A 24,385-nucleotide genomic window follows, 5' to 3' on the forward strand; every position below is an offset into this window, starting at 1 on the left:
AAATATTTAAATTTAATTTTTTACAGTAATAATACTTAAATTATATATATTTTTGACGTTACATAACTGTTAAGTGTCAAGTCATTAGACATGTGACAATTTTTTATTAATCCAAACCATTAAATTATTATTTTTTTATTTGAAAATTAATTTAAATATACTAATAAGAAAACAACACTTAATAATTAGGTACCTACAAAAATTTTAAAATATAGTTTAAATATTATTACCGTAAAAAATTAAAGTTAAGTATTTAATTATCTACAATCGAGAATTCAACTTTTTTATGCTACGAATTACTCTTTTAATTAATTATTTTTAAAGAAAATTAATAAAAGTAAATAAATATATATATAAAAAAAAAAAAAAAAAAAAAAAAAAAGAGGTAGGTTAAGAGTGAAAAATGGTGGGCGGTGGGGAGTGGTTTTTTTTTAATTGATAGTTATTAAATTAATTATTAGTTAATCATCATCAATATTATTATATATGATGTTCAACTTGGGTTCTGTAATAAGGTTATTAATTAATTATGATGCAGTAATAATTAAATTAATTATAATAAGCATGCTGGCAAAAAAAATATAACTATATTATATTGGTTCAATGTTGAATTTTTTTACATGCATGTATATGTATAAATAATACTAATTAATTATTATTACATACAAATATCAATATTTGTGTCGATAAAAAATTCGTTAGGTAGTTTGTGTATTATTATTATTATTATTATTATTATTATTATTAATATACCACTAATATATAATTAATAAATATGTCTGAAATATATATGATCAAAAAGACTTTGATCTCTGGTACGATTTTATATCTTGTATTTATTTGTATCTCATTTTGAAAATAAATGAAAGTTCATTGCATGCATGCATAATCAAAGGAAAATTATTTTATTATCTCTCTAAAATAGAAAAAAAAAACATAAATATAATTATAAAGTAACAATTATAACTTAATTATGTATGGATATAATTTTTTTAAGCATGCATACGTATATATTCGTACGTTACTTAATTTATTTTTTATGATAGATATATTAATAACAAAATATTTGCATGATTTTACGTGTATTTATATATCTATGCACATATATTATATGTATACAACTAAGTAAATATTATAATTTATAACATGTCATCATGCATGCTGTGTATATATAAGAAAATTTACATAATATATTTAAAAACGATTTGTTATATATATGTTTACCGATAATTTTTACATTTTTATAATTTTTTCTTCTATTATTTACAATTTTAAGGATTTTTTTTTTTTTCCAGCAATATTAAAATAATATTTTTTTTTTTCAAAAATAACAGAGAAATAACATTTCATATTTTTGTGAAAACGAATCTATAACAATATAAAAAGAAAATTGTAAACCATAAAAATGAAAAAAGTTCTTTTTTTTTTTGTATATTTATGAAATAATCCCATATATATGTGTAAATATTTCAATAGTGCTAGACCCAAGAAAAAAAAACTAGTGAAAATTAAAAAAAAAAAATAGTAATTAGGGCATAAATATTAAAATATATATATACATATAACTAAAAATTACAAAACACATTTATTAATTATTTGTACTAATTAATTAAAAAAACAAATAATAATAAAAAAAAAAAGATATATTGTGTTGTTAGTATATATATAGTAGTCCAAATTAAATAATGCACCCACAGTATGGGATAAAGATATATCAATATTTATTATTATTAATTATTTATTTAATTGTATTGGTGTTTGTGTGTGCTGGAAAAGTTTACTACATTGGAAGAAGTAATGGTAATTAAATTAATAATATTAATGATTTTATGACCTTTGCTTTGATCGAGGTTCATTCTTCTTTAATTTCTTTTATACAAAAATAATAAATAATTATTATTTTATTTTATTTTTGTGGTTGAAATAATCGAGGTTTATTATTCTTAAAACTTATAAGTCAAGTTAATTAAAATAAGCTATCTTGAAATTCCCCATAAAAACACCATTAATAATTAAACTAATAATAAATTGACTATTTAGTTAAGTTAGGTATATATATATTTTGTGCTAGAACTAGCTAGACACTTATAATTATAAAGATAATAATTAATTAATGAAAAATCAAGTCCATTAATAAATATTAATTACACCAAATTATTAATAATGTAATAGTAGCTTAATTAGGCTTTAGCAACTTGATATTAAGACAGCAACTAGTGAAGACTTGTTTTATTTAATTAATTATATTTGTTTCATTTTCCCACTAAACACAAAGATTCTCTAATAATAATTAATAATTTTTCATATTTTAATTTTATGAAAAACTTTAATTAGGTAACATCGTTATTAATCAATATGGCAAAAAGAAATATCGTTATTAATTAAATATGTTACATGATCAAATTGAAATTTTTTTAATAAGATATATATTTTAAATATTTTACTAAATAATTGTTCTAAATATTTATTTTAAAAATATGGATTTGCTTTCTGAAGGAATGAAACAAGAAGGAAGGACTTAAAAAGTCTCGAGTTATGGTTTATCCTACCATTGATAGGGATCTCCTTTCCGATCTCGATCCCGATATCAATATTGGTTGAGCTTTACACTAAAAGCAAAAATTTACAGAGAAATATCTTCGAATTTGAAGAAAGTCAATGCTATTAAAAAAAAAATACCTTGTAAATTGGTTGAAAAAAAATCAAATATTTAATTTTTGCACATTTTAAGAGTCAATGAACTTATAAATAAAGTATGTGATATCGTGAAAATATTTATGTAAAAATTGAGTTTAATACACTATTTTAAGCGAGTAACACAAGTTTAAAAATATATTTTTCAAATTACGAATATTTAGACCATGCATTGAGACATATTTTTGCTAGTATTTTTTTTTTTCGGTCAAGAATTCAAATCTCATCACATTCTCTTTTTTGGAATCCATCACCCGATTAAATTACATATCACTATTAATAAAATTGCATAAATTATTAAAATATAAATTAAAAAAAGAGTATAAAATAACATTAAATTCCTTTTGGAAATAATTTTTTCCAATGTGGTGATTGCTACAAAACTTTTTGACTACTAATTATATTTAAAAATTAAGTCAAATAAATTCAATCTAATTTAATTTTGACAAATTTCAAAATGTGTGTCTCTTAAATTCTATGATTGATCTAGACATTGTCGACATTATCAAAATGTCAATATATATAAAAAGATAGCTTTATTTTTATGGAAGGAAAATAAAATATATTTATGTGACAATTAAGAATAGTTAATTTTTATTGCCTCATCTTTGTCCAAATATTATTCATGCTTTTAAATTAATATTTTGTATATGCTTTTCTAATATTTCTGTACAAATAAATAGACAAAATTGGCAATATAGTAGTACATGCAAATTTATCATTTTTTTGTCAAATAAACTTGCAATTATGAAAAATGAGAAATTAATAATTTTGTGATTGAAAATAACATGTCATCATTGATTAAGAAATATAAAGGTAATTAATTACACTAGAATCTAAATATAATGTACATATAAGTACCATTGACTCCTTGAGTATGTGTTAATCACATTAATTAAACTAATATTAATTGTTAATTTTAGTCTATTTTTATCTTAAATATATAAAAGATGAAATGTCGGTGTTTGGGGTTATGGTTTGGTTAATTTAATTCAAAATATGGAAAAGTCTTTCATTCTATTTATTCACATTTTAATATAATAATATTTTAGTTCATTGAAAGAAAAGTAGTATTTCTTTTTCTTTTGAAAATAACATTAGTTAAGACTTAAATTGTTTGTACAAGTCAAAATTATATCAAATATAAAAATGTGACTCTTTTAGGGTTAAGACCGACATGGATGACTTTCATGTAAATAGTACTCAATATTTGATAATAGAAATTAGAAGAATAAATATGCATTTTTTTCCATGAATTTTGTCACCGATACGATCATGTCTTTTAAATTATTAGTGTTGTTAAAAATGTCTCGTTAACTTTACAATTAGAGATGAAGACAGAAAGTAATTATGCGAGAGCCAAAGTGCAAAAAAAATTATTTTAAGGCCTTAAAAATTAAAAAAATAAAACTAAATTAAAACTTAAAAAATTATTTGGCAGGGAGGGGCAAGGCTCTTCATATGTTGCAAATAATATTTTATTTTCAATTTTACATTAAATTCACTGATATGGTATGACACGGTTGCTGGACTGGACAATCAAGCTTTGTTATTCAAAGCTAGTGTTATGTACAGGGGCGGACCCACATAGAGGCGAGGTGGGTCAGTCGCCCCCTAAAATCATGAATGAATTTTATTTTAAAAAAAAAATCAATAAATAAAAAATATATATGCATATATTAATTTAGTATTATTAATGTTATGTTTTCATGCAATTTCCTTCCTATTTATATTGAGATAAATTGTAATGTAATAAAGTTGTATTTAAAAGTAATTAAATAACCTAACTTTCTAAAATTTATGCAATTTTAATTATATAAATTAAATTAAATTAAATATAATTAAAATGGTATTTAAAAATCTAGGTGTTGTATTCTTAATATTTGGACTATGTATTTTTCTTTTGACACATATTTAGACTATGTAATAATTATATTTTAACTTTAAAATAATTGTGTCAATGAATTTCTTTTGATAAGTAAAGTAATGATAAAATACAAAATAAATAAAATAGATTCGAAAGAAAATATTATATCCTTTCACAAAATCATAAATATTTAACTTATTTTTCAATATAAAGAAAATATATATGTATATATAAAGGTCAAAATCATTCTTTTTTTTTTCTAAAAAAACAAAAACATTCATAGATTCAAAAGATAAAATTAGACTTAACAGTTGTTACATAAAATATTTTGAAGTATATATTGCTAAATAGTTCAAGCAAATTAAAACGATTGTATTGAATAAATTTATTAACTGATTTATATTAGATTAATTCATATTGATTGTAGAATTAAATAATTTTTATTGAATAAATTAATTTTGAACAAAAATTAAATAATTTTTTATTCTTGGATTTGGTGGTGTAAGCAAATATCATTAATTACATTACCAAACTTAATATAACGAACAAAATTACTATTAACAGCAAGAACCATACGAAGACAATTGTAGAAAGTTACATTCATGAACCCTAACTGAAGACAAAGAGATAGGCCGTGAAGCAACAATATTTTGTTTATTAATTAGCTAATTTTATTTTATATTATTTTTAATTAAAAAATTGATTTAATATATTTTTGGTATACAAATTAATATTAAAAAATTGTAAATAAAATTAATATTTTGTTTATTGATATATTTTTAATACGTATTTTTGAAATAGAAATTTTATTAGTTGTTTCTCATTTGTTTAAATAATTTTTTAACAATTTTAATAAATTATTTGTTAAAATTCAAATGTTAATTATAAAATCGAAATTTCATTAATTTTATTAAGTTCTTTTGTTATAATAAAAAGTAATTAATTCTTTAAATTGTTTTAGGTGTGCCTTTAATTTCAATTACCTTAGAAGTTAGGACCATTAGTATGCAAATTAAAGGACTCATCTCACCAACCTCAAAATAAATCTTTAAGTTGAATTGTGCCATTAAAACTAAATACCAACTTATATAATCAAAAGCCATTTTCTTGTTTAATTTAAGGTTTTTTTAATATATATATATATAAATATGTATGGGCCTATAAACTAATTTGGGCTAATATCCTATATTTTTTTGGCCCACTCTAGACATTAATAAAGCAAGAAGCTTTTATTTTAACTTGTTCTCAATGTTTGGTTTAGGCCAAGAAATGACATAATGCATTTTGACCAAATGAGAAAGAAATTAATTTTATGTTTTTTTTAAACATAATATAATCACATGAGCAATACAATGTGTATTTTTAATTTGGTTCAAAAGATTGGGTGTGTGCTAGTAAATTATTAAGTGAGGTTTAAGAATAAAAAGAAGTTTAAACAAAGTTTCAAAATATTATATAGGGTTGCATACCATCTAAATTAATTCAATTACATCAAAATTTATACAAATTGTTTATCTAATTACAATTAGATTGGATTAAATTAGATATACAATGTTGTGGTGAATCCTCACCCTTAAAACAAGTTGTTACAACAATAACAATGTCCAAAAAATACAATTTAAAACTAAAACCAATCACAAAATCAAAACTTAAACTTAATTGAAAATAGACAATTGTATGAAAATCAATATCATACTATTAATTCTCATTCCTTTAAGTAAACATGTCATAAAATCTTTTATCAAAATTTTATTTGATTTAACCTCACACATTTACATTACACCATAAATTAGATTATTTGTAATATTCTTTATATATACATAATTATTTAGAGAAATATTAAAAGATACTACTGGTGTCTAGTAATTTTTTGAGTGTCATATCGCTATTAGTGTGCAATTAAGTATTGAGTTCCATATAATTTAATTTAATAATTTTTAAAAAATATCGCTAACTAATTGTAAAATATCTCTAGATGGTACTAGACATCACTGATGTCCAATAGAAATGCTCGTAATTTTACACTCAAAAATTAACAGAATACACTATGAAAATAATAAACAATTATAATATGCACTATAATTTAGGAGTATTAGAGCTACATAGGGGTGTTCATTGGATCACATCCAATGTTTTTAGGCCTATCCAGATCTGATCCAATCATATATTGGATGTTAGATTTTACCATCCGATCCGATCCAATTAATTTCATCATCCAATCGATCCAACATCCATTGGATGTTGGATTGGATCGGTTCTATCCATTGGATGTATTTCATATATATTTATTTATTTAATTTGGGTTTATCCAATATTTTAAACCTAATATTTTTTGGATCGGATTGGATCCATCCAATATTTTAGATCCAGTATGTATTGGATCAGACTGGATCCATCCAATCCAAGAAAAAAAGAGTAAAACTTTAATGTTAATTTTCATATATACATATAAATTTGACGTATAACAATATAAAATCTAATTACTCATCCAAACTAAATGAAAATACTAATTAGTTCGATTGGATGTTGGATGTATTGGATTTTTAGACACCCCATCCACCATCCGATCCGATCCAATTGGATATTTAAAAATAACATCCAATCCGATCCGATCACAATTGGATATCCAATGTTTGGCGGTCGGTTGTAATTGGATCGGTCGGTTCTCATTGGATTGGATCGATTTATGCACTACATTTAGCTAAGCAATATTCATTGGGTAAATTTTTGAGTACTGATAACTCATCTATTGGATGGGTATTTTAATTGTTTTTTTTTTTTTTTTTTGTTAGTTTTTAACTAAAATTTTACATTTATAGCTATTTTACATTAGCTATTATGAGTGTTCTAACATTAGGTACAATCAAAATTTAATATTATTATGAAGTGATTTTAAATAATTAGTAATATTTAATAATAATTATTATTTTAAAATATATAAAATCTAATATTTAATTATATTAATAATATTATGACCCGACAATGTTCAAAATAACTCATTAAACTTTTTTTTTTTTTCTGTTCTGAACAAAATTATCTTTGCTCAATATAACAGACAACAAATCAGACAAAATAGAATCTTCTATAACCACACAATCAGCTAACCGTCAAGAGTTTCTGGTAACATAATGCACAACTCAATTCACAAGCCACTTGACAAAAAATAAAGAAACATTAACTAAACCACCCAACAAACGTTTACATTCCTCAATTAAAATCCCAAACACATGACACATCTGAATTGTGCTTCAGTTAGCTTCCACCACCACCAAGTCGCCCGTTTCAATCACAACAGGCGCAACATGGTGGAGCTTTAACAAACTCAGCACCTCTTTAATGTCCATAGCCTCTGCCACATTTTGAGTCACACAACCATGGAAGCTTTTTCCCTGAACTACCACAAATAATCCAGCCACGTCTCTAACAATAAAGCCAATGCCAAATCTTCCATCACCATCAAAAATAGTTACATTGATGTTAAATTTGATGCCTTGTACGGGTTTAGACTAGAGCTCTTTATCATCCCCTCCAAGCAGGAGACACAACATAGTAATGTTTCATCTTTCTTGAGCCTTCAACCATTGATCAAGAGACTTAACTGCAAACGCAACAACTCCCTCCACTTTCCTCCTTCAATTTTTCCATATCAGCTCGTTATGAGCTTTCCACAGAGACCAACACACCATAAAACTGTGACTAAGATGAAAAGAATCAACAATCTTCATAACGTCTTCCAACCATCCTTAGACCGAGCTAAACGTTCTTCCTATGGTATCAATACCAACTAACTTCCAATAATCCCAAGCAAAGTTACACGAGCCAAAACAATGAATATCAGATTCCTCAAACAAATCACACATGGGACAAACTGTTTGTAATGAGACATATGTAATACAAAGGTAAACACCGCTCCCCACATGAATTCTTTAACTTTTGTTGGGACTGAAAGCTGCCATAATGCTTTCCAAAAACCAAAGTTAACATCAATCAGATATGCACCTTTAAGAACTTGTAAGCGTTGATAGGCACTACGAATGGAATAATGCCCACTCTTCTCATGAAATCAATACCTAGAATCTTTAGTTGAGGAAGAGCATAAAAGAATTCCCAAGATAACATCAACATCAGAATCAGAGAACAAATCCTTAACAACCTCATAGTCCAAAGCTCGCCTTTGAACCTCTAACAAATTCCTCACCATAAAAATTTTCAAGCCAAGAAAAATAAGAAGGGAATAGACAAACTCACCACCTGAAGCCAAGGGTCATGCATGATCCGAATTGAAGTACCAAGTCTCACCCTTCTTCTAAGCCTATCCTTGAATATCTTTCGAAGCAAAAATACTTCTCCAAATAAAACTCGAGTTAGCACCTAGATTCGAAGAAAGAAAATCCCATCGAGAATAATAACAAGCACGAAAGACTTTACTAACCAAAGAATCAGGCCTAATTAATAATCAGCATGGCTAGATTAAAACCTCTTAAGCTTCGAAAGTCTAACCCTCTAACATATTTATGTCTCATCATAAAATCCTAACTCATTCAAAAAATACCCTTTTCATGATGCAGACTTTCATCATGGCCATTAGTTACTCAATTTAATTACACATTCCAATAGGTAAAAGAAAAATATCACAAAACTTTCTCATTCACTTTATTTTTATTTTATTTTTTTAATTTCCCTTATCCAAACAACTCTCCTCTCCTCTCCTCTCCTTAATAAGAGCCAAGAAATTAAATAAATAAATATATATATAAAGTGTTTTAAGAGAAAAAATAAAAAGAAAAACTGCACAACTTTTCACCCCCTTTTCTTTTTAGCTGGCAGAAAAAAATAGAAATTTTATTTAATGAATTAATTTATTAAAAAAAGAAAAAATATTATTGCAGTTTGACGTTTAAGGCTCTTCATTACCACTTTCTTCCACCGTCTACTAAAGGACAATTCGGTCATTTCAATAAAATTACAATATTTATTTATTTATTTAAATTAATTAAAATTAATTATTAGATAAAATAATTTATTGTTTAAATAGCTAAATTTAGTTTTCGTTTAATTTTTTACAGTAATAATACTTTTATATATTTAAATTTCTATCATTACTTGACTGTTAAATGTTAAGTGATTATCTATTTTCTTATCGGTATATTTAACTTTGATTTTAACAGTTAGATAACTACGAAAATTATAAAAATATAATTTAATTATGGGATATTTTTATTTTTACACTTTAAAACAGTTTTTTTTACATTTTTACGAAATTCTACATAGAAACCCCTATTGCAACTAGCGCTGCAACCTAAATTGTAACAGAAAATTGTACAGAAACCTCTATTGCAACTAACGCTGCAACCTAAATTGCAACAGAAAATCGTACAGAAATTCCTATTGTAACTGGCGCTGCAACTACTTTAGAAACCCAAACCGTAAATTTAAAAAAAAAAGTTAAAAAAATAATATATGGAGTAATTCCCCTTTAATTATTATAATCGTCAGAAATTAAAATATTTATCTATAATCAAAAATTAAATTAAAATATTTATGCTACAAATTGCTTTATTAAATATTCTTATCTTTATTTATTAATTAATTAATTATTTTTTTTATAAAAAAAACATATTATATAAAGGTCAAACAGACATTTTCTTTTCTTTATCTTTTCTCTCACTTTCTCTCTACTTTACTTTCTTTCTCTACTTTCTCTCTCTCTCTACTCTGCATTTTCTTGCTTCTTCTTCTTCTTTTGAGTGAAACTCAAGCACCATTTCACTATCATCATCATAATCAATCGTCATTAGTACTATCTCCTTTCACTACACTCAAAAAAAACCAGTCTTTTTCTTTTTTCAATTTTCCCGAGAAAATTTTCTGGGTCTCTCAATTTTTTCATTTCCCTCGAATTAGTTCATTTGAGTGTGTTTTTCTCATTTGGGTTCCTTTTAATTTCGATGATATAGAGAAATTTATAATCTTTTTCAAGCTATGGAATCATTCAAGTACTGTATGGAAATTCAATCGAACAACAACAACAACAACAACGAGCTGAATTCATCATCATCAGAGCAGATTTCGGTTTCTGATTGTCTTTTCAAACCAAATTGGGAGCAACAATCATTGGATCAGAACGACCCATTTGAATCAGCTTTAAGTTCAATTGTTTCTTCACCTGTTGCTCCTTCAAACCCTAACCCTAATGGAGGTGGTGATGGAATTATGATCAGAGAATTGATCGGTAGATTGGGTAATATCTGTAACTCTGGTGAGATTTCTCCTCAATCTTATATGTGTAGTAATAACAACAGTAGGAACAATTCATGCTATGCTACTCCATTGAATTCACCACCAAAGCTCAATTTATCATCATCAGTAGATCCCAATCCAATCAGACCTAATTTCCATATCCCTAATCCACCAAGTTTAGCTCCCTTTTCTGGTGACCCTGGTTTTGCAGCTAGAGCTGCTAAATTCTCTTGCTTTGGAAATAATAGTAATAATTTTGGTGAATTGCCTTTTAGATCAGTCCCTAGAATTGATCCCATTAAACCACCTTCAAAGGCTTCACCTTTAACCAATCAACCTCATCAAGGATCTTCAAGGTCTTCAACCCCTGAAAATGGTGATTCAAGGGAAGGATCTTCTGTTTCTGATCAGATCCCAACTGGGAAAGCTACTGAGATTATTGAGCCCAATAATAATAATGGTAATAAGAAAAGGAAAGCCATTTCAAGAGGAAAATCCAAAGAAATTCAAGTTAAAGATTCTAAGGTAAATTTTGGTTTATTTGTAATTGTTACTCTTTTCCCATTTTGTGAATTTTGTTATATTGAGAATTTGATTTGATTTTATATTTATAGGTTGTTGAAGCAATTGAGAATGATGAACAACATAATGTGAAAAGAAGTAAAAAAGATAATCATAATGATAATGAAGGAGTTGCTAAAGGGTCAAAAGATTTGAATCAGAAACAAACAAAGGATAATAATAATAATAATAATTCAAAACCACCAGAGCCACCAAAGGATTATATCCATGTTAGAGCAAGAAGAGGACAAGCTACTGATAGCCATAGTCTTGCTGAAAGAGTAAGATTTCCTTGTTAATTAATTATTATTAACTCATTTTTATACAAGATTAATCAAGCTCAATTTCCATTGACATGTCTTTGATTTTGATTATTACAGGTTAGACGAGAGAAAATCAGTGAAAGGATGAAGTTTCTTCAGGATCTGGTTCCTGGTTGCAACAAGGTACTTAAAAAGATTGCATTTTTTTTTCAGAGATTTAAATGATTGAATTATTAATTTACTATATTAAGAAAATGGTTTCTGAATTTGCAGGTAACTGGTAAAGCAGTTATGCTAGATGAGATTATAAATTATGTTCAATCATTACAACGACAAGTTGAGGTAATTAATATATATTAAGCTTCTAAAAAGTTGAATTTGATTAGTATTTTCTTTACTAAATTTGTGTTTTGGTTTGGTTTCAGTTTCTTTCAATGAAATTAGCAACTGTTAATCCGAGGATGGATTTCAACATGGAAGCTCTTCTATCAAAAGAGGTAATTAAACTTTATAAACACTCCTTTTTCAACCCATTGGGATTTTTGACCTGTAATATTAACTTGATTTATATATATATGATGATTTCAGATTTTTCAGTCTCGTGGGTCATTGCCACATGGCCTTTATCCATTAGATTCATCAACAACAGCATTCCCATTTGGATATAATCACCAACAAATAATGCCACCACAATCTTCTTCTTTAGAGGCTCAATTCTCAATAAACCCTTTAAATGGTTCAATTCATAGAGCTTCAACAAACATGCAAATACCTTCTGGATTTGCTGAACATGCCCAACAACAACAACCACAGGTGAGTGTTTTTTTTTTAAGGGTCATTCATTAAATGAGTTCTCCTTTACATAATAATCTTAAAAATTGAATCTTTTTTTTTTCCTTGTTAATTCTGCAGACTTCTACTTTTTTTGAGGATGATCTTCAAAGTGTGGTTCAAATGGGTTTTGGTCAGATTGAACAGCACAGTCTTCAAGGTATAAAAATAAAATACATATACACCCAAGAAATAAAAAACTCAACTTTATTAATTTTCTTCAAATTTGTCTAATCTTTACATTTTTGTTTTTGCAGGCTCATTGACTCAAGCTCAAATGAAAATTGAGCTATAGTAATATAAAAAAATAATGATTAAGATTATTTTGGATTAACTTTCTCTCTCTCTCTCTTGGATTTTCTCATTTGAGGCCTCCCAAAGCCAAAGCCACAGGAGAGAAAGGCCCTCTCTGTGTATATAACAGAGCTAAGTCCCCAGTTTGAGTGAGAAGAAGAAGAAGAAGAAGAAGAAGAAGAAGAAAGAATCACTTGAGCTAGGTTCCATCCATTATTGGTTTTTATTATCATTATTATTATTATTATTCTCAATTCTTTGGTGGATTCTTTTCAAGAAAATCCTCATTAAAAAAAAACCTTAGAGAATTTACTAATTTGCTTCAACAACAACAACAACAACAAAAAGGGGTCCAGCAAAAATGTCCAATTTCTGTAAAGACTCAAACAAAGAAAAGAACTTTACCAATGTAAACTTTTCTTTTTTGTGTATGAACTTACTATTTTTAATACTATGATCATGATCAACTGATTCATTGAGAGATTTCATTAATTATTGTGTTTGTTCTTATAGTTCATAGTGTTCATCTTTAGACCTTTTTCATAAGAAAGATTTGATCTTTGATAATAAAGGTAGAAACTTTAAGTTGGGAAATCTATTTATTTATTTTTTTTTTTGTTTTTGGGGAAAATAGTATTAGTGAAAATGACACCATTTTAAGTTGCTATCAAAGTTTAGCTGGAAAAATAATAAAAAATTAATTTTTTTTTTTAAATTTTTGATAAAAAAATAAAAATAATAATAAAGGCCCCGCAATCAAAGTGATATTATCTTAGGTTAAATGGAGTAAGTTGTGGTTTTTAATAGATATGTACTGGAAACCAGCTGTTGAGTGGGGACAATTGGTCTCTTTAGTCTATTTTTATGATTAAGAATCATTCGTAATAATAATAATAACAATATAAAGAGATTTCATTATCATTTTGATGATTATTATTTATTAAAATGTAGTATTTGAGCTGGAATCCAAAGCCACTTTATTGTTGGAGAAAATCACTTAGGGCTCGTTTGGAACGCCGTATTAGGTCGTATTGTATTGTATTGTATTATATTGAATTGCATTTTATGCAATATTTTTATGTAAAACTATATGTGGTATTAAATTTGATGGACACCTAAAAATATAATATTTTAGTATAAATTAAAGTTTAACATAGTATTATATAAAAATATGATATATAATCCAATTCAATATAATACAATACAATACAATACGACCTAATACGGCGTTCCAAACGAGCCCTTACTAAATAATTTGTGTTTTTCTTGGGTTGTGGTTTAAGTATTATAAGTAAATATAAAATGCAAATTCGACTTATTTATTAGTTATGTTAAAAATGGTATATTTATAAACGGATTGATATGATCTAACTCGATTTATTTTACTTGTTTATATAAAAAATCGTGTTTAATTTTAGCTAATTTAATTTAATTTTAACATATTTATAATTACAATCGTGTGTGTCTGACGAAAATGTCTTTGGATCAACACAAAAAGACTTTTTTTTCTTTTTCAAACTTTATTTTTTCTTTTTAGGTTGGAAAATTGAAAATTTTGAAGAGAGATTGAAAAGAAAAGAGCATATAATGTAGAAGTGAAGTTGTGACTTGGCTGAGGAATCAAATGAAACTATTTGCACTATGTTTGCCATGAATGAAGGAATGAAGAAAAATACTTTGGTTAGTCTACAAGAATCAAAGTAATGGAATTATTCTTATCTTTTTTATATATAATTTTAGTAAATTGTATATGCAAACTTTATTAATTAACAAGAATCTGAATACAATATAGCATGTAATAAATTAAAAATATATATATATATTTTTAATTATACCTCTTATATTTTCATATAGTTTTCCACATTAATTTTTTTTATCCTAAACATCATTATGTACCATTTAATTAGTATAATTTAATATCAATTTTTTAAATTTTTTTTTATTCTATTCATTTTACATGAATGTTTGGACCATAAATAATGTGTAACATCAATCACTCGATGCGAAATACAATAATTTGTACAATTTAATTTTTCGATTTATTTTCACATCGAGTTAAACATAGTTATTTCAATTTTCTCTTATTTTCCCATTTTAAATTTTCAAATATCTCTTACTTTTATATTCTACCAAACAAAGAGTTAATTAAAATGCCAAATTGAGAATATTTTTTATTTTTTTAAAAATTAGCAATAAAATGTAAATTGGATAAGTGGGAGAATAAAGTTGTGGAAGAGTTGAGATATGGAGAAGATTGATAGATACCTCATTAAAGTGAGAATGAAAGTTTCCATCAAAGAGTGTCACCACTCATAAAATAAATAAATAATTAAATAAATAAATACTCACAATTCTTTCTTTTTCTTTTTGGTCACTGAATCTTTTCCATTAATATTATTATACCTTATACTTATAAATAAATAAATAAATATGTATCTATACATAAGTATAATTGACTAAAAAGCATTAATATTCTCTCATTCTTTTTTTTGGGCTTTTTTTTTTAGTATATTATTAATAATAATACATTATTTAATATAAGACTTTAATGAACTACTTCCCAAGCTGGCTTAATCAATGTTATGGGAGACTACTATTTATTATTATATTTGTGGCAAATTTATTTTAATATTTATAATTATTACATATATAATTTTAATAAAAAAAAAGTAGCAACAAAAATATTTTATTTTATGATTTTATTACAGTCGTATTTTTTTAGCCATTAAGTATCAACTCAAAAATACGTGAGAACTTATTATTAGACTGTGTATTAAATAAGCTAAAGAAACATGTCACTATGTGTTTTTGAGCTGGCACTTAACAGGTTTAATTAATATTTAACAACTAAAAAATGGTGCGATTGCAACAAAATCATGACATAAAGTACTTTTGCCACGATTTATTTTATTAAAATTATGTATGTAATAATTATAAATATTTAAAAAATTTCGCTGCAAATATCTCATAATTAACAAAAATTATTACATGATAACTAACTACCATATTTTTTTTTATTTTTTTAAAGAGTATTAATAATATTTAACACTTTCATGACATATCATACCGTTAATAGTATGAACAAAATTATTTAAAACCAAATTTATAAATAAAAAAAAAGACACTAGTAATATTGAATTTTTTAAAATAATAATAGATAAAAATAAATAAATTTAAAACTAATAGTGATCAAAATATGTTAAAATTTAAGTCAATTTCACTTGCCATTTGCCATGTGCCCTAACTTCATATATATCATTATCTAATAATAACATATTTTTACAATTTGAGTTGTCAATTACAAATATAATTCTCCAAATTGGTTTCTATTTTTTTTTTCTCTTTAAATGAATGAGAAAGACTTTTACAAAATTAGATATTTTTTATAATGTATTTCATTTTCTTTTATTTAAAATATTAAAATATTGTACAAAAGATAACAAGTACACATAACAATATTGTTTGATCATTAAAAATGGTCGGTTACTAAATAAAAATTTGAATTTAATTAAATTATTATATTTATACACATTCAACAGCTATAAATTCATATAAATATATATATATATAAATACATAATCTTAATATCTTATATATGCATGGCATGTGAATTAGGCTACCTAACAAGATAATGTCTTTTCTTCTTTCTTTCTTAATTTATTTATATGTTTTTTTAATTAATTAATTAATATTGGTCAAATGCAAAGATTTTGAGTAGTTTATGTAATGTAATCCAAAAAAATATAATTCAAAATTAACTAATGAATTAATTAATAGGTTTTGTGGCAAATTGTTGTTAGGTACTTGGCTGGATCTTGAGTATCATGTTGAAAATGACATCAAAGCAAATAATTCAATTAACCAATCTCATCACTTTAATTTAATCATCATTCTTCTACACATACATATATACTTATAATCAAAATATTTAGAATTCATCTGAATTTGGGAACTACTTTTTGGTTTTTAACATGCAATTTCTAGCCTAACATTACTTGTTTTTTACTATGCTTACTTAAAACACTATTCATTTAAATTATAGCTAGTAATTTGCGGTATAAATATATACTTAAGTTTAACTCCTGGTCAATTGTAAATAAATATCTAAATTTAATTTTTAACGGTAATAATATCTAAGCTATATTTTTAGAACTTCTGTATGTACATGATCGTTAAGTGTCAAGTCAATAGCTACATGACAGTCCCTGATTGATCTATGTCATTAAATTTTATTTTTATTTAAAATTAATATAAATATATCAATGACAAAATGACACGTGGATAATGATTTGACACTTAATGGCCAGGTATCTACCAAAATTTTAAAAATATAACTTAAGTATTATTATCGTCAAAGATTAAACTTATATATTTATCTACAATCGAAATTTAAATTTAGGTATTTACTCATAAATTACTCAATAAATTATACTATTTATCATAATCATCAATCATGGAATGAATGGTCATGATTGTATAAGAGATATTGTAATTTAATTTATTTTTATATGACGATTTATTATATTATAGTTACAGGAAATATTTCATTTATTTTTAAAAAAATTCTAATAATTTATAACACTAAAATATTGTGCATGAGTGCAACTAAATGTTTTAAATTTATTTATGACACTGTTAATTATTCTAAATTCCAAAATATGTAAAGTGTCTGTTATTATTTTTGTAAATACTAAAAATAAAGCATCCCTATAGACAAAAATTGAACAATGTATTATAATATTGTTTGATTTATTTCTTTACATTAATTTTTATAATATATATCTTATATAAAAAAAAACTTATAGATACATATTACATACTTTCAATTTCCATCAACATTGTACATTGTTACCATTTAAATCATGTTTATTTTTATTATTATTAAAATTGGTGGCAATGTATAATTTTAAATTGATTTTTTTTTTAAAAAATTGTTGATTTAAAAGATAATATTTTTATTTTCCTTTTTGAAAAAAAATATTTCCTAATTTTGTATGAAAAATTATGTAAATAATTTATTTTGTAATCATCTAAAGTTGACCATGTTTATGAAAAGACTCAGCTTATAATGAACCTTGAATTATTATATAAAAACAATCAAAAAAGCAACTATAAACTAATTAAGAGTTAGTCTCCTCTAAAATCATGTCATAATTAAATAATGCAAGATACAAAATTAGTAGAAAAATTAATATATACAACAACTTATTATTATTATTATTATTATTAAGAAAACCATCATCATCCTTAACTTATAACTTTTTGTTTCTTAAAAACACTGATTTACTCTTAAACAACTTTTTGTGAGTAAATTGCATAATAATAATAAGAATATTCTCAACTTTTTGGTGTAGCTCTGTATGTAATAGCTACTTCTGTTATGAGTACGAATTGAAAGAGAATGTATCGCAATTTTTAAAATCACTCGTAATAATTAATCAATTTGACTTTATTTATTAATGAAATGCAATATTTTCTTCTATAATAATAAAATTAATAATAGAAGCATCTCTAATTCATGTTTTTCGTTTGGCTAACATGACTGCATATGAATTAACAATTCGTGGACTTAGGATAAATGACAAGCTAGTTTAGATGTATGATTTTCCTCCATTCTTCTGTAATATATTAAACTCTAATTATATTGAATGAAAGTTCATTGTTCTAATAAATAATAATAATAATAATAATAATAATAATAATAATAATAATAATAGAAATAAACATTAAGAGGGCATGCTTTGCTAGATGCAAAGAACAAAATATATAAGTAATATAGTTTGTAATTAAGAACTAAATCTTACAATATCTTAAATGGGTGAACCAACTTAATGTTAGTGATTATCTTCACACTAATTCATCAAATTCAATGCATCACATGAAACATAATTAAGAATAAGTCAAACATTCACTACTAAATTTAAATAGCATGCCTATATAATTTTAATTATCAAAAAATATATATGAGTTAATTTTGTTATTATATATTTACTCATTTTGGTTTCAATGTAGTGGTGGTGAATATTGTTTAGTAAGCTAAACACTAATAGTCACTAATATACCTTTATATTATCATATCATTATTTATTACTAAGAAAGAAAGAGATCAAATATAGCTTTTACTAGGTTTAGAGAATTATAACATCATAGAAAGGCAAAATGGTAATGGAGAAAAGGAAGAAAAGAGAGAACTAACTAAAGAAATTTATATTTTATACTATAAGGGTTTTAGCATAGAGTTTATTTTAATAAAGCATGTAATTTTATTAATAGCTTTTAGTTAAAATAATAGCATGTAATTCAATCGGAACATTTTTTAATTGGAGACGCGACTAAGATTAAAATTAAAAAAAATGAGTCAAATAATCAGCCGTTTAATTCACAGATGGTTTGACAAAGAAACTAAAAAATAAAATACGATGAAAAAGATTGCAGCATCACAGTTTATCTTAAGAACACCTATATTCAGTTTCATTTACCGCTCATAAGATATAACAGTCGAAACTATTGCAACTTGTTTATTCAACATTATAGCTTGAACACTTAATTATTGTGCAAGATAAATAACTGCACTACTAACAATCCCTTGAGTTGCGGAGATCTTATTAATCCCAACCACTAACAACAAATTGATGATGAGTCATTGAAAAATAAAGAAGGATCAACAATAAAACAAAATAAAACTATATCACATAGACAAGACTAAAATAATCAAACTCATATCATAAAAATAAGACTAATCAGTAGCAAAAAAGAAATGTAATAACATATTGTTTCTTAAATGTATTAAGAATAGAATTATTTGTCTTAAATGTGATAGCATATTCAAGTAACTCAATTATAATAATATCAACAACAATATAATGACCATTTTGCATTTTTTTTTTTCAAAAAAAATTCTCTATAACAATCATGCCAATGGATGAATAAGCCTTCATTCTATCCAAATAATAATAATAATAATAATAAAATATGGAATTAAATGAGAAACTAAAAAATGGGCCTTTGGAGTGAGAAGGGAGAGTGTGTGATTAAGAAAGATGGATGGAATGTGTTTGTTATTTGTTATTGAATTTGTGGGGTAATGGTTAATTTATCATTAGAGATGGGTCCATTTACCAGGCTGTCAAATTTTCTATCAAGGTCCACTCTTATAACACCACACTATCCCTTTATGTCTTTATGTCTCTTTCTTTCAATTCAAGAACCCATTTGCCTTTTTTTCTAATAATATATAACTTGGGTTGGTATATAATATATGAGAAGAGATAATATCAACTTATTTGTTTTACCACTAATTATAAAGTCTTTTGGATATTTTTTTTTTTTTTAGAATAATTGATGGTATAAATATTTAAATTTATCTTTTGGCGGTAAATAAATATTTAGGTTAAATTTTTTACGGTAATAATACTTAAGTTATATTTCTGGAACTGTCAAGTCAATAGTCACGTGGTAGTTCCTGATTGGTCCAAATTATTAAATTTTTATTTTTATTTAAAAATTAATTTAAATATACCAATAAAAAATAACACGTGAATAATAATTTGATACTTAACGGTTAAATACTTGTAGAAGTTCTAGAAATATAACTAAAATATTATTACTATCAAAAATTAAATTTAAGTATTAATTTACAATCGAGAGTTAAACTTCAAAAAATATTGTTTTTTTACTTGCAACCTTTGAGTATAGAGAAAGGAACATTAAAACATTTTCTAATTGACTAAAGTTGGAAGTAATCACTTTTTTTTTACCTCTTTTATTAAATGGGAATATTAATTGTTTACTTAATTTGAAAAGACTTAAAAGACACATATTGGAATTAGATGAGTACATTCTAAGTGAAACTTAGAACAATGATGACACTAAGAGTACATTTTTAAAAACAAAATAAATAAGTAAATAATTAACATTAATATAAGCATAGTTTTGTATCATTATCTCCTTATCATTTTGTTGAGAATTTTTACATGATAAGGGTACCAAAATGTTTAATTATTATTATTATTGTTAATCTTTTTAATTATCCTATATAGCCCCAAAATAAATTATTTGTGTGAATAGATATATATGTAACTTATCAAAATACACATGATTTTATTGTCATATAATTATTATTATTATTATTATTATTTATTATTATTATTTTTGATAAAAATGAACTATTTTATTGGCAATTACATTACTCATATAATTACATTCTATGAGGATACAAGTACAAATTTTTTTAAGAAAAAATAGTCTAATTGCCAAACTAAGCAAAGACCTTCACTTACAAGATTTTTTTCCTCTTTTCTTTTTTTCTTTTTTAGGTATGTTATATGAGACAACTACATACTTATCAATTGTGAAATACAATAGTAAAAATAAGTTTGAGATAAGAATAATCATAAATAAAAAATGGTCCAAAAAATTGAAAATGAAAAGGCAAAGAGTGAAAATCAAATGGGCTAAGATTGGACTTATAATATTATTTATTTTTTATTCCAATTATGTCCCCACAATTGTTTTGAGTTTCCTCTTTTGTGGGGCAAAATTCAAGCACAACCTATGTTTTACAATTTGTTCTCATTCTTCAAAAAACAATCAAATGGTTCTAATAATCTTAGAAGTCAATCTCACCTTTAAAATTTAATGGCTTTCTTATTTCTCAAATTCTTCAAAAAAAAAAATAAATAAAAAAAAATCATACATATGTTTTATATTTAGGGTTTATACAACTTTGTGTCCCTTTGATTTCTTTTAATAATTAATTTGGATCATCGATTTTGAAAAATAGGAAAAAAAAATAGTTATTAGTACGTGGGGTTTTTACATTACATACTGAATTTTTTTAATTTTTTTTCATTTTTATTGTGAGGCAAATTTTTTTTAAAAAATACTGTATTTTTTTAAAAATACTTTGTAAGTTTTATACTGTGTATTAAGTTAAGTTTTCACTGTTATTCTATAGTTTTTTTTAGTTTTTCTACTGTTGTTTTTAATTATTTTATTTTGTTATTTTACGGTTTATTTATAAAAAGACCGTATTTTTGTAAAAAAAATTACGTGTAACAGTAAAATTGCAAACTTTTACCCAAAATCTAGTATTTTTGTAAAAACCCCTTAATCCATTAATCCATTACAAGAGACTAACAAAGAAAATTTATACCATTTTCTAACTTTATTATCGACAAAATTAACCTCAAGATATATATATTTTTTTTTATTTTCTTAAAATTTACCAAACAAAAGAATCCGATTTACAATTCTTACCATTTTCAAGCATAGTCCTCAATCTATCACAAGTAACTAGCAACAAAAATTCGTACCATTTTGAAATTTATTATCGACAAAATTAAGCTATCAACACTTTTTTTCTTTTTTTACAAATTTACCAAACGAACGATTCCGATTTATAATTTTACCATTTTCAAACAAAAGTTGAAACTAATACTAAAAGAAAAATCTCAAACTATAATAAACCCTTATATATAATAATAAATTACAATGTCATACATCATTTTTTTTGGACCATGAATGGATGGGGTTTTTCAGGCCTACCTGTTTTTTTTTTTTTTTTTTTTAATTAATTTTTTTTTCCTATCCCAATCTCAAAAATGGAGTGAATGAGTTGCTTGGAATTGGTCCACAGGTAGGGATAGAGATTCATGTCAGAGAAGACAAGGCCACAAGTTTGTTGTTTTATGGTCTCTAATAAGAAAATATGAAAATTCTATGAATAATATGAAAATATTAACAAACTTGTGGATTGTCTAATTTTTGCCTCCAATTCAACACAAACCTATAGACATACATCTCTGATCCACTTGAAGATTGCCCCCTATCTTTTGGACATTTTAACCAAACAATTAAATGATCTTATGCTTAAGGACATAAATTATTAAATGCTTCATTTTCTATCTTTCTCTCTTATATTATATAGATATATATTTCTATTGAGAAATCTATATTATACTATACTACATTGTCTATGCAATTATAATGGGGTCTACCGATGTTTCGTTTCGTATTAGGGTTTAATGGCTCGGTTTTTGAAAGCGACTTTTGAAGCTCGGAAAATAATTTTGAAGTTGGTTGAATTTTGTGCTTGTTTTGACCTTTTATTGTGTTATCTTTACTCCCTCACAATAAAAGTGAATAGCAAGCCTATTTCGATGAGTTTTGAAGTTCGTTAACAGTAGGAATTAAGTTTTTTGCCTTCAACTGCAATAACGAAACAACACTACACGAAATGAAGAAAGTGAAAGTATTTGCAAAACAACTTATAAATAACAATATATCGTAGAAAATTTATAAATAAAATCACTAATTCATAAAACCCCAATTAAGAAAAATAACACCAGAACAACAATACGAAAAAAAATTCAACTTAAAAGAAAAAAAATTACAATTGAAGATGCACTTTTTTATATATATACATATACACAAAAAACTTTACTTAAAGAAGAAAAATATCACAAAATTATGGGTAAAATAGAAAAATCAAGATTAACACAATTAAAAACTGAAAATCAACAAGATGATATATGCATCAATTATTGGGGTTGTGAGAACTTAGAAAATATGAAAATTATAAAAGAAAATGACAAAATGCACATAGTAAGAAAAATACAAGATTTTGTATAAATTATTGAACTATAAGCTGAATTGGGCTAAGGTGGGGTTGTCTGCAAATGGGGCCCACTAATGAGCCCAAGAGCACAAAAAATCATTATTTTCAAAAGTACACAATTATTTTGTAATAATTTCAAAAATACCACATATTGTTAGAATAAAAGTCTTAATATTTTTCAAGGCCCAAAAACACTTCAAAGCCAGTCCTGCAAACGGGGACAAAATTAAGCCTGAAAGTAACAGCTCACACAATAAGTGATATTTAATGGGAAACTTACAAAAATACTGGAATTTAGGTTAATTTTTACAAAAATACTGTCACACGAATTTTTTTTCAAAAATACTGTGTTTTTATAAAACACGAGTAAAACACAAAGCAGTATAACTCAAAACAACAGTAGAACACTAGTAAAACACCAGTGAAAACTTAACACAGTATACTGCAGTATGAAACTTATAAAAAAACACAGTAAAAAAGTAAAAAATACCGCCTGACAGTATTTTTGTAAAAAAATGGCAAAAGTTAGTATACTATGTAAATTTCTCTATTTAATAGATGACATTTGTCTAAATGAGCAATGGACAAAGATTTTGCTCTATAAATGTAGAAGGAAAATCAAAGAAAACAAATGAGACCTAGCTAATTAATAATGAAAAATCAAAATAGTTAATAGAATATTAAGGCCACTACTATACTACTCTACTACCTAATACTAGGATGTGTTAAAATTTTTACCACCCGAACTATGATTTATGTATTATTGTGCCCCTGAACTTTTTAGCCTGTGAAAAACGGTCCATGAACTATCCAGTGTTGTATATTGGTCCTTTTATCAAGTTTTATCACACGTGACAAAAAAAAAATGATGACATAGTTACTTACCAGTTTTCACATCAGTGCCATGTCAACGCAACGTGTGTAATTAATTTGATTTTTTTTTTTTCAATTTAGTTTTACATAATTCTTAATCATTAATTAATTTTTAGTTTAATTTTTTTTTTTAAAATACCTAAT

The 24,385-nt window shown here is 24.9% G+C and overlaps 1 protein-coding gene across 2 annotated transcripts; it reads left to right on the plus strand.

The window, feature by feature from the left end:
* The first annotated feature begins 10,198 nt into the window (after positions 1-10,198).
* Positions 10,199-13,238, plus strand: LOC115722387 (transcription factor bHLH62). 2 transcript variants are annotated; one of them, XM_030651590.2, is made up of 8 exons: positions 10,199-11,326; positions 11,416-11,643; positions 11,743-11,808; positions 11,899-11,967; positions 12,051-12,122; positions 12,214-12,438; positions 12,538-12,616; positions 12,714-13,238. In XM_030651590.2, the coding sequence occupies exons 1-8, from the start codon at positions 10,544-10,546 to the stop codon at positions 12,749-12,751; spliced, it is 1,560 nt and encodes a 519-aa protein (XP_030507450.2). In that variant the 5' UTR covers positions 10,199-10,543; the 3' UTR covers positions 12,752-13,238. The 2 variants fall into 2 exon arrangements, with proteins under 2 accessions (XP_030507450.2, XP_060959803.1); XM_061103820.1 differs by having other exon boundaries at positions 10,203-11,326; positions 12,538-13,238.
* The last annotated feature ends 11,147 nt before the right edge of the window (positions 13,239-24,385 follow it).

This window comes from Cannabis sativa, chromosome 9 (genome assembly GCF_029168945.1).
Source record: "Cannabis sativa cultivar Pink pepper isolate KNU-18-1 chromosome 9, ASM2916894v1, whole genome shotgun sequence".
NCBI classification, from domain to species: Eukaryota; Viridiplantae; Streptophyta; class Magnoliopsida; order Rosales; family Cannabaceae; genus Cannabis; species Cannabis sativa.